Below are 12,500 nucleotides of genomic sequence, written 5' to 3' on the forward strand. Positions count from 1 at the left end.
AGAATCTAGCAGCTGCGAGCGGACGTCAAACGGAAGTTCTTCTGGAAGATCGTGGAGAATGGCAGGCTGAGCGCCCTCTAGGTTTAGGGCAGCTATGTCGTCGATGTTGTCTCCCGGAGAGTACTCGATGAAGTACACTTCTACAGGTTCCTCCTGGAGAGCGAAGAGCTCGGGGTCGATGATGGGCGGGGGTGGAGGGGGAGCTGGCTCGCCGTCCTCGAAGACAATCTCGATGATTGGGTCGTCGTAGCCCAACTGCGAGCTGATGTCCAGGCCAAGTGAATCCAGAGCTCCAGCTATGGTCCTTGGGCTTTCGTAGGACTCGCTCGGTGTCTGGATAGGGAGCGAGGGGGCGATGGGAGAGGGCGGCAGGACATCGAGCGGAGCAGGGGAGTGCGTATCGCCAAAGCCACCGCCGACGCCACCGCCGAGGCCACCGCCGAGGCCGACGCCACCGCCGAGGCCGACGCCACCGCCGAGGCCGACGCCTGAAGAGCCAGCTGGGAGGTCATACAGAGGAGGAGGAGGAGCGGGACCCACGGGAGCCACAGGGATGGGCTGGGAGGGCTGGAAGCCGTCGAGATAGGAGGATGACGAGGAGCCATGTTCAGCCATGGGTGGAGGGAAGGACGGAGGGGCCCTGTAGCTGTTGCTGAGCTCAGAGTGAGGCCCGGGGGCAGGCTGGGAGACGTGGATAGGCTGGGGGGCAGGTGGAACCACTGGGACGGAAGTGTGTGGAGGAGGATGGCTGGGTGCGGGAGCAGGTGGAACAACAGGTCCAGAGTGGATAACTGGGCCGGATGTGATTAGGTCTCCGCCACCGAAGCCATCGCTGCCGCCGCCGAAGCCGCCGCCGTGTCCACCGCCGTGTCCACCGCCGTGTCCGCCACCGTGTCCGCCGCCGTGTCCGCCGCCGAAACCTCCGCCGTGGCCGCCGCCAACAACCGTCGGGATGGAGTGAGAGCTGTAGGTATCGGTGGGCGGGGGAGGCGGAGGGGCGCTGTACGAGTCACCGCCGGCGTGCACTACGTCTGTGTGTTTTACGGGGCCGAAGCCGTGAGGGATGTCGTGACCGCCTCCATGTCCTCCTCCTCCGTGTCCGCCGCCGTGTCCGCCTCCGATACCGTGTCCTCCTCCTCCTCCTCCGTGTCCGCCTCCGATACCGTGTCCTCCTCCGCCTCCGTGTCCGCCTCCGATACCGTGTCCTCCTCCGATACCATGTCCTCCACCACCGCCGTAGCCACCGCCTCCTCCACCTCCACCTCCTCCATGTCCGAATCCACCTCCGCCGAGACCCTTGCCGCCCCCGAGTCCAAATCCTCCACCACCGTGACCTTTGCCTCCAACGAATCCACCACCGCCGCCGCCGTGTCCGAATCCACCACCGCCGCCTCCGCCGTGTCCGAATCCACCGCCAACACCGTGTCCGAATCCACCGCCGCCGCCGCCGCCGCCGTGTCCGAATCCACCGCCGACGCCACCTCCATAGGGTGGAGGCGGAGGGCCGTATGTGGGCGCAGGGGGTGGAGGGTGGTAAATAGGCGGAGGCTGAGGCAGAGAGATGTACTTGTACCTCACAGGCTCGGGTTCGGGTTCTTCTTTCTTGAACAGCTTCGAAAAGCCGGAGAACCACTTGCCGATGGTTCGCTTGACCCTCTTCGATTCCGCCGGCTGGGAAGCCACGAGGGCCAGCACCACCAACGCCTGCAACGAAAGGGAAAACGGGCTGGTGAGAAGGAGGGTCTTTGAACGAGGCGATGCAGAAGGGAAAAAGGAAAACGGGTTGGTGAGAAGGAGGGTCTTTGAACGAGGCGATGCAGAAGGGAAAAGGGAAAACGGGCTGGTGGGAAGGATTTGAAGGAGCAGTTAAGAAGATTTGCAAGGGAAGGGAAAATGGGCTAGTTAGAAGGAGGAGGCAGAGGATGAGGAAGAGGAGGATGAGGAAAAGGAAGAAGAGGAGCAGGAGGCAGAGGATGAGGGAGAGGAAGAATAAGAAGACATGGAGGAGGAGGTAGAGGATGAGAAGGAGGAGGAGGAGCAGGAAATGGGGATGGACGGGTAGGAAGAGGAAGAGGGGAGGAGGGGGAAGAGGAAGAGGAGGAAGAGGGAGAGGAAGGGGAAGAGGAGAAGAAGAAACATTGCAAGTCAGCGAAGAGATTTGATAATTTCAAGTTATTTTTTCAGTAGAAAGGCTTCTTCATAATAAGCTATTGTTAAGTTATTGATTTTGGTTTGAATGGCGAAAAGGAGAAAACATTAAAGAAATAGTCAACAGTACCACAAAGAAATCATGTTTATGTATATTTATATACATAATATATATATATATATATATATATATATATATATATATATTTGTATATATATAGTATATATACATATATATATATATATATATAATATATATATACGCACACACACACACACACACACACACACACACACATATATATATATATATATATATATATATATATATATATTATATATATATATATATATATATATATATATATATATATATATAATATATATATATATTATATATATATATATATGAAAATAAATATATATGTATATATATACGTATAATATAGATACATATATATGTATGTATATATGTATATACATACATATATATATATATATATATACATATATATGTATTTATATAAGTGTATATTTATATATATATATACATTTTTTGTTTTTGTTTTTATGAGAAATGATGATGAAACTCATTCACACTCATTCTCCAATTTACGATTCAGGAACCACCAGAACTAAATAATAACAATAACAAAGAAACAAAACCACTAAACACATAAAAGACAATAACAACCTCGACCACACATAGTTGAAAATAATGACAAACAATTCCCATACAAAAAAAGGGACACAGAATCTGCACCCTCAGCCACACGTGACCTCAGGCTTGTCTTCCGAATTATCACTCGAGGGGATACTGAGTCATCTTGGAAAATCCGGGAGTGTTGGTACGGCGCTTCTTCTTTTTTTTTTCTTCTTTCTATTTTCTCTAATGGAATTTCTGAATTGTAGAGGGTGGGGGTGGGGGGAAGAAGGAAGTATGAAATGTCGAGAAATAAAAATGTGAATGGTGGATGACTAAGAGGAGGGGTGGGGGGGGGGAGAAAAGAGAAAAGAGTTAATGAAGAAAGGAATCAATCCAGAAGAACGAAAGAGAATAGAGATGGAAAGAATGAAAGGAAGGACGACGGTAAGGAGACAAATACAAAAACCAAAAGAAATAAACCTCAACAAACAATAAAACAACCAACCAACAAAACAACACACTTACAAAAAAAAAGAAAAAGAAACGAAACATCCACGCACACATAAAAAAAACCCGGGTTTGGACAACAGAAAAAAAAAACAAGGGCACCAGTCAGCTATTATTAGAGAGCCCGCAGACGACAGCTAAGAGAACTGGTTGACGGAGAAAGTCGGAGGCTGTGGCTCCTGCCCGGTGACCAAGCTGCCCGAGATAAGCACAATCCGTCCGTGGAAAGTTGGAGTTGCAGGGCACGGCCAGATGAGGGTGTGGAGGGGGTGGGGGGTGGGGGGGAGGGGTTGCGAGATGGGTGTTGGTGAGGGGACGGGGAGGGGAGAGGGGAGAGGGGGTTGCAAGATGGGTGTGGTGTAGGGAGGGAGGGAGGGAGGGAGGAAATGAGGGGTTAGGTGCGACGGGTGTGGTATAAGGACGGGGTAGTGCAGGTTGCAGGAGGGCGTGAAGGAGGGAGGAAGGCGGGCATTGCAAGTGGAGGAAAGGATATTACGGGAGGCTGGGGATAGGGGGTAGGAAGAGAATGCAGATTGCAAGTAGGCGTGGTGGAGGGAGTGGCGTGGTGGAGGGAGTGGCGTGATGGAGGGAGTAGGAGTGTGGAGGGGAGGAGGGAGGGAAGCGAAAGCATGCGTAGGATAACTATTACCAATGATAATGAAAAGAAAACAGGGGAAGAAGTTAGAGGAAAACGAAAATAAAAAAATAAGAAAGCTGAAGCAATAACAATAATTAGCAAAAATAAAAGCAGTAAAAAGAGGAAAATAAAAAGGAAAGGAATAATAAAGAAAAGAGAGTGAAAGAAAACTAGAAGAAAATGAAGAATAAACCAAGGGCAAATATAGACAACATCAAAGACACCGACCTAAAGTAAAAAAAACGAAACTATGTTAAGAAATTATCGCAAAAGAGAAAGTCAATTCAGAAAATTGATAATATATATATATAGATAATATTACATGAAGACATAGATAGATAATTACATACGTAGATAATATTCCATGAAGACTAAACCCAAAATTATAAAATAGCAAAGTGAGACACGCTTTCCTACAGAACGACATAATTAATTAAGAAAAAGAACAAACAAAAACTTAAATCAAGAAACAACCACATACCTAAAACGAAAGGAAAGACAAGTTAAAAAAAAAGTTAACAAAAAGAAACGAACTAATAAAATAAGAAAAAAAGAAAAAGGAAAAAAAAAAATTTAATAGCGAGGAAAAGTAAACCAGAAAAACACGAGCAGTTTTTTTTTTTCTTCTTCTCCCATTCACCTCCGACATTCTTAGAAGAGCATCGTTACTCGGTTGGTCACTTTCCTCGCTGGATTTTCGAAAGGTCAGACAGAATACATTAAGCTGCCTGGGGCTTGTACGGGGGAATAGGGGGAGGCGGGGGGGTGGAGGAAAGTGGGGGAGGGGGATTTTGGTGGGGGAAAGAGGGGGAGGGGGAGGGGGATTTTGGTGGGGGGATTTTGGTAGAAGAAAGTGGGGAACTCTGGTAGAGGAGAGGGGGAAGATGGTAGGGGTAAGGGGAGGAGGGGATTTGGCAGAGAGAAGAGGGGAGGGGAAGGGGGAATACGACAGGAGAGAAAGGTGTTCCAGTCAGGAAGAAGGAAAGAAAGTGTTCCAGTGAGATGGTTTTACACCCTAATTCACTTTCTCTCTCATTTTTTTTTCTACCGCCTTCTCCCTACAGTCCGTTCCTTCCCTCTCTCCTCTTTTGCTGTCTCTCTTTCGCTCTCTCTTTCTCTCTCCTCTCAACAACCTTGCTACTTTCTCTCTTGCCCTGAACGGTTTCACAGCAAGTATGTATTCCCATCAAATATGTACGTTGTTGATGCTACTTATGTGTCCGGTCATATCTTGTTTCTGGTGTGCTACGTGACACGAAAAAGTACCTATAAGCAAATACAGTAGATGGCAACTGTGGATGGAAAGGGATCTCTTACTTGATACATTGAAACAGACTAATTACATTTTTGAGGAAACACGTTTGAGACATGTGGTAGCCTGTTTTAAAACGAGATAAACTCCAGGAAAAGAGAGACAGGAGAGACGGCAAACGAGCGGTACATAAACGAACACTACGAGACAAAAAGAGGTGATTTTCCAAACAGGTGGAAGAAAAATTTCATAGCGTAATCGACTCATTTTTCAGATGGAAATAAAGCAAAGCTCCACCCCTCCTGAGAAAAAAAAAACGCAGAATGAACAACAACAGTAATAAAAAAAACAAAAAACAAAAAATGAAATAGATAATAAACGGAGAAATTTCGAAATGGAGAAAAATAAACAAACCAACCGACGACCCACTCCCAACGAACATGGCGGCCGCGGGTAAGCACAAGAGAGAAAGAATTTACTCTCACGACATTCCCCTCGTAATGGCTCATCAACCATCATTACGGTCATTGTAACTGACGTCTTCTTCATGCCCTTAATGGACACGTAATCACCGTCACCCTCCGTCAGAAGGACTGGCAAAGAGATGAATAGCGAATGAGTTATCCGTCTTAAAGAGCTCAGGCGATGGACTTCGATGTCTGTCTTTTGTTGAGGGATGTCACCGTTTTTTAATACTTCGTTACTGGCATTTGCATTTACGATGATGGTGAGCGAGATAATGCATGCTGATTGGAAATAATGGATATGTTAATAACGGTGCTGGTCATGAAGCTAGGTTTAATGACATGCCATGGCAAAAGATCTATACGGCAATTATGTAATTATTAACGAAATATTTGTGACTATTAATAATCGTTACGATTATAATGATAATACTAATAATAGAATAAGAACTGTATCAGCTTTCCCATTATCAACACCTACCTAGATCTAACACAATAACATCTTCCTCTACGCAATGCCAAGATTAAATATGGTCAAAGATTAGATTAAGATATAAAAAAGATACTAATATCAACTTCGCTTTCAGCATATACAAACACACAAAAACATCTCATGTATATTCTCTGAAGAAACTTCACCACATATCTCGAAAGACCACTTTCTTCCCGGCATCCGAAAGAGAAAAGCGAAAGATCAACGGAGAAAGATGTTTGCAAAGAAAATAAGAAAGGACAAATGATTTCAAAAACCGCCACCTCACGACGGCGGCGCTGGTGCGTGAACGCCCGAAGAAAAACGGAGATCCGTTCCTTTAGCTTTTCTTCAAAGAGATTGGAGTTCTTTTAGGGTTTTTTGAAAGCTTTCTTGTTCTTTTTTTTTACTCTCGGGCTTTCTTTGTCTAGTGACTCGTATATCATCTCTGATCTGTTTTTATGCTATACAAGTTTTTTTTCTTATCTTCGATCCAAGAAAAAACGTTTGATACTTTCTCTTCTACGAAAAAATGAAATTATAGCTAACATACACTTTTTGTGTAGCAGAGAAACTATATATAGTGGGTCGCTTTTTTAACACTCGATCAAAAAAGAAAACTAAGAAAAAATCTATTGGTATTGATTTCTCTTTCTCATCTGGAGGTTGGAAGAATCTACTCTCCTCTTAATATCTCTATTTCTCATAATTTTCTCCATCCGGTAACCCCCTTTCTCTCGATAAATGTTATTGCCAATTTTTCTTTCATTTATAGGCTCTCTCATTCGCCTTCGTTTAAAGCTCTTGTGTCTTTTACCTAAAGTATAGACATAGATTGCAGAGAGATACAGGGTTAACAGGAAAGTTAATCAGATTGGGTAAGAGATAAACTGATAAATAGATGGATAAATAGATGGGTTGATGGATGGATGGATAGATAGATATAGACAGATAGATAGATAGATGGATAGAGAAAAAAAATATATATAGAGAGAGAGATAAAGAGAAAGAAAGGTGGAGAGAAAGAGAAAGAGAGAGTGAGTCAGTCACAGAAAAAAACACACACACACAACACACAAGCAAATGAACTGCAGAATGAATATAATCCGTCAATCGAAAGTCTCACGAACACATGTTGAACAAAATCTAAGCCTTCAGACAAACAGCTTTCCTACGAGAAATCTCTCCCTCACGACCGGGGTTTGTTTACGTCTGCCGAGGCCTATGAGAGAAAGAGAGACAGAGAGAAGGAGAGAGAGAGAGGCGCCGCCCTTCTGTAATAGGCCTAATTAATAACAATGGCCCTTGGAAAGCTCTTGACAAGGTACTGAAACGGATAACAAAAGGCGTAATGTAACCTTGATCTATATAATAGGAGGTTGTGTATCTACATAGATGTTGTTTGCTTTTCCCGAAGAATTCGACCTTGGAGAAGTGACGAGCTCTAAGAGACGTTAATTAGGGAAATCGTTAAGAATATCCACACGGGGAATTTCTCACCGGATGGCGATTATAGCGAGGAATTATACTCTGGATGATAACTTGTCTAATAGTTAGAATAGAAACATGGGTAAGCGTGTGTTATAATAATGAATAAATAAATAAAACGCGATCAAAAAGTTAACGAAAAGAAGTCTGATACAAATACGATAAAAAAAAAGTGAAGACAAAGAGAAGAAGAAGAAAAAGGAGACGAAATCGAAGAACAAAAACAGACCCAGACCACCTCCTCCCCCCTCCCCCTCCCTCCCCTCCCCCCACACGGTACGAGAAAGGGGGCAATCCCAGAAAGGGCAGGGCACCGTATGCTCAGAGAGAGAGAGAGGGACCGATTCTTGGGTGGATCGTGGGTGGTCCGTCAGCGAAGGGAGGGAAACGGAACCCGAGCGATTTAAGGCGTTTTCGTGATGGGGTGAGAAGCGAGTGAGAAATTGATGCGGAGTGGGTGGATAAGGAGAGAAGGATAATGAAAGGGGAGATAAGTATCAAGGAGAGATTGGAGTAATTTTATATATGTATGTCTGTTTATATATATGTATGTATATATATATATATATATACATATATATATATATATATATATATATATATATATGTGTGTGTGTGTGTGTGTGTGTGTGTGTGTGTGTGTGTGTGTGTGTGAGTGTGTGTGTGTGTGTGTATGTAAGTGTGTGTGTGTGTATGTGCTTATTGCGTGTATGTATGTGCCACACATACACACACAATCAACAAAATGACAAAATCAATGACATCAAACAACATACCCAACATGCCCCAAACGAGATAACAGTCAACATAAAAGAACAATAAAAGCCCAAAGGAAAGAAAAAAAAGAAAGAAAAAAAAGGAGAACACATCCAACAAGCGTGTGACCGAATGAATAATACCACCACCCAAGAGAAAGCTATACCCCCCACCCCCATCCCAATACCCCCGTACCCCCCCTTGCCCCCAGCTCTCTTCCTCCACCTGCCCGCTGTTCTTGGCACAAGCACAAGCAATGTGCAGCTTTTCCTATCTTCCGCTACCGCCCCGCCACAAACAGGTTTACTCCCCAACGCCTCTTTGCGCTTAAGGTTGAATATGCTTGTAACACTTCCTCTTACTGGGTACTTTCACAAGCAGTTGACTGACTAGCCGGTGGTTCCATCGCCGGACTACCAATCACGTGTTTTTCTCTCGTTTATCTCTCTCTATATCTCGAGATTATTGTAGTTCTCTTCGCTATGCACTATGTATCACGGTGATATATATATATATATATATATATATATATATATATATATATATATATATATATATATATATATATATATAATTCAAGCAGATTTTAATTGTTCTGATAAAAATGTCTCCTTTTTCTCCCCTACCTCCCTCCCTCCCTCCTTCCCCCCTCTTACCACAAGACTTTACTTTCCATGGGAGAAAATTTTCAAAAAGTGCCCAAAAAGCGTAATCCTTCTGGAAATTTCTCTTTCTCGGGTACCGTCTTGGAAATTAAGTGATGACTCATGATCGTACTTAAAGCAACCTTGCATTTAGCTTTCTTCTAATAAGTCCATGTCAGACACATGAATTATGGGAGGCAGACTTTCCAATGCATTTTTTCCCCTTCTTACTGATATATATGTGTATACGTATATATGTGTGTAGATATATATATATATATATATATATATATATATATATATATATAAATGCTAATATATATACATATATATATATGTATATATATATATATATATATATATATATATATATATATATATATATATATATATACGTTTATATATAAATATATATACACGTTTATATATACATATCTATACATATGTATATATATATATATATATATATATATATATATATATATATATATATATATATAGAGAGAGAGAGAGAGAGAGAGAGAGAGAGAGAGAGAGAGAGAAAAGAGAGAGAAGGAGAGAGAGAGAGAGAGAGAGAGAGAGAGAGAGAGAGAGAGAGAGAGAGAGAGAGAGAGAGAGAGAGAGAGAGAGAGATCATACTATAATTTTCCTATGAGTTAACACGTGCCACGTATTACATTACAAAGACACGAGTCAGGCATGACGCATGATTCACGTTATTACTTATCTCACCCAAATACTACAAGATTCACAAGCGAACACGTGCGTAACTACAATGTGACTGCTCGAGCCCAGAGGAAGCGCGGCGGTAATGAGAAAAGAACGAAAGAAAGAACGAAAGAAAGGGGGGAAAAAAGGTGCTCCTATGACCTTTTCGGAATTACACTGCTTTCAATTACTGATTATGGTTCTCTTCTTCGTCGTTGTGATATTGATGACATGTTAATTAACCAGGATCGTGTCAGCGATATCGCTCTGCTTCCTATAGTGGAAAATAGGAGGGAGGGAGGGAGATAAATAGATAGATGGATAGAAAGATAGATAGATAGATAGAGAGAGAGAGAGATAGAGAGGAAGAGAGAGAGAGAGAGAGAGAGAGAGAGAGAGAGAGAGAGAAAGAGATAGATAGATAGAGAGAGAGAGTTACAGAGAGAGAAAGAGAAAGAGAAAGAGAGAGATTGAGAGAAAGAGATAAATCATGAGAGGAAGCTATAAAAGCAGCAAGATCTTATTATTCATAGCACGGACGAGAAAGTAAGAATCAGGATGAGGAGGAAGCATGTCCAAGCACGGAAAGCGTGAAGAGAACTTGTTCTTAACGGACAGCGTTGCCACAGCTTGCTTTCTCCTCCCTTGTGATCAGCTGTTCCGTGTGCAGCGTTGCCAATTAGGATACCTTGTTTCTTTCGCTCTTTTGTATATCGTTATCGTTCAAAAGTTATTCCTATTGTGACAACTATATCGAATGTTCACCCACGCTTTACGCGTAATTAAACTACTTTTGTTATCAGGATGTCATATTGTTCATGACAGAATAAAATCCATTGACTGTATTAATCACCCTTCTCACAAACTGTAATTGTCTCTTCGAATGCATTTATTACGTTATTAACCATTAGCACATATCCGTTATTACCAATACATGATGATAACCGCCATGCAATTAATTATACTTTCTCAAGTTCCAGATCGAAGTTCCTGGTGAGCTTCAAAAGAAAAAAAAAAGAAAAAAGAAAAAAGAAAAAGAAAACTAATTAATCTAGCAGGTTCAGCTAACCTCGATATGGCAACACTCTCTGTCCCATTTTCTTTACAATCTTTTCTTTTTTATTCAATTCTTACGTGTTTTATAATACGTGATGTCCAGTTGATTTTGTCACTCTTGCGTTACGGAATTTGGACGGTGATGAAATATATAGCTGTCTGTAATGATGACATTTACGCACGTGTGGGTGAAAGTGCGCATGGTAATGTGACGTCAGAAATGTTATATTGTGGGAATCGCATTGTGCTAAAGATGGCTTTTAGTTCGAATTTCTTTATAATTTAATCACCTACGAACTCCAATTAACAAATTATATACCCCATTATGACATCATAACAAGAGTGAAAAAAAAACTAAAAACAGAAGACGAACGAGAAGTAACAAAACAAAAGAACATCGCCGAACCCTTATCCTGAAGGAATCAGAAGAAGACAGACGAAAAAAGAAAAGAAAAAATCGAAAAAAATCTTAAAAAATCATCCACATCATCACTCATCCGAAGTTCCGGTCGTCCAAAGATAACGACCACTTCACTTCTTCACATGATTTCGCATAATGGCAAACTTCACTCTCATTTTAGTAACATCTCCGTCACACTCGGTGCCCGGATATAAAGCGTTCGCATTAGCGAGTCCGGATGCGCCTTCACGGTTTCTGGATCTTTATGGATTCATACGTAAGAAGAACTCGACTGCCTTATTGTCTGCGCGCTCGCTTTCTAAACTATGGAAGGAGAAAGGGTTGCAGGGGAGGTACGCAATATTGCAAGAGATAGGCAGGTATTAAGGAGAGGTAATCGCGGGCAAAGAGAAAGAGAGGGAAAGGGAATGCGGTTGATGGGTGTCTTCTCTGGTGGGTGAGATAGCTATGGAGAAGGAAGGAGGGAAGGAGGAGAGGGGGGAGAAGAAAGAAGAAAGGAGGAACAGGAGGAGGAAGAGGAAGAAGAAGAAGAGGAGAGGAGAGGAGGAGGAGGAGGAGGAGGAGGAGGAGGAGGAGAGGGAGGGGAAGAGGAAGAAGAAAGGAGGAACAGGAGGAGGAAGAGGAAGAAGTAGAAGAAGAAGAAGAAGAAAAAGAAGAAGAGGAGGAGGAAGAAGAGGAGGTGGAGGAGGAAGAGGGGGAGGGAGGGGAGGAGGAGGAGGTGGTGGTGGTGGAGGTGCTCTCGGCAGCAGTGGAGGCGGACGCGGAAGGAGTGGTGTAGGAGGAAAAAGTTTGTCATAAGGAGTAAGATATTAAGATAATATTTAAAAAGAAAGAAAAAAAGAACACAAGGAAAATATAACAAAACGAAGATAAAACAGGAAGATCAGACATCACAAAACAAAACAAACGAAACAAAAAAACAAAAACGAAGCGGATGTTAGCGACCGAACGTGAGCAGGATACGCTACGTCCAGTGTTACCAGACACAGCTGTCTCCATTTCTATACACAGGCCAATTAAGCTAATCATAAGCCTATTAAGATTACCTTATCCGAGTCGTGAACGGTTTACAACCATTACGGAATTACAATATCTAATTTCATTTGATTACTTGAGAAGTTACATTAGGCGCATTATAACTCGATTTGAATATGAATTAGCGGTCCTTGACGCATTATCATATTGACAATATGGTAATTCTCAAGGTAATTAATCGTTGTCATGGTAATGATGAAGGTGAACTCAACCACTGTAATGATTATTGTTTGATTTCGGAATATTAGTGCGATAGAATTTTCGCG

General features: G+C 42.6%; 1 protein-coding gene across 1 annotated transcript in view; it reads right to left on the minus strand.

The window, feature by feature from the left end:
* Window positions 1-12,500, minus strand: part of LOC122250215 (uncharacterized) — a 25,125-nt gene that overhangs the window by 1,668 nt on the left and 10,957 nt on the right. The window contains exon 2 of the mRNA XM_043011565.2: window positions 1-1,704. This exon is cut by the window's left edge and continues 1,668 nt beyond it. Coding sequence (XP_042867499.2) covers window positions 1-1,704 — 1,704 coding nt within the window. The remainder of the gene's footprint in view (window positions 1,705-12,500) is intronic.

Source organism: Penaeus japonicus, unplaced genomic scaffold (assembly GCF_977035675.1).
Source record: "Penaeus japonicus unplaced genomic scaffold, GWHDUDI00000001_assembly GWHDUDI00000029, whole genome shotgun sequence".
Lineage (NCBI taxonomy): Eukaryota > Metazoa > Arthropoda > Malacostraca > Decapoda > Penaeidae > Penaeus > Penaeus japonicus.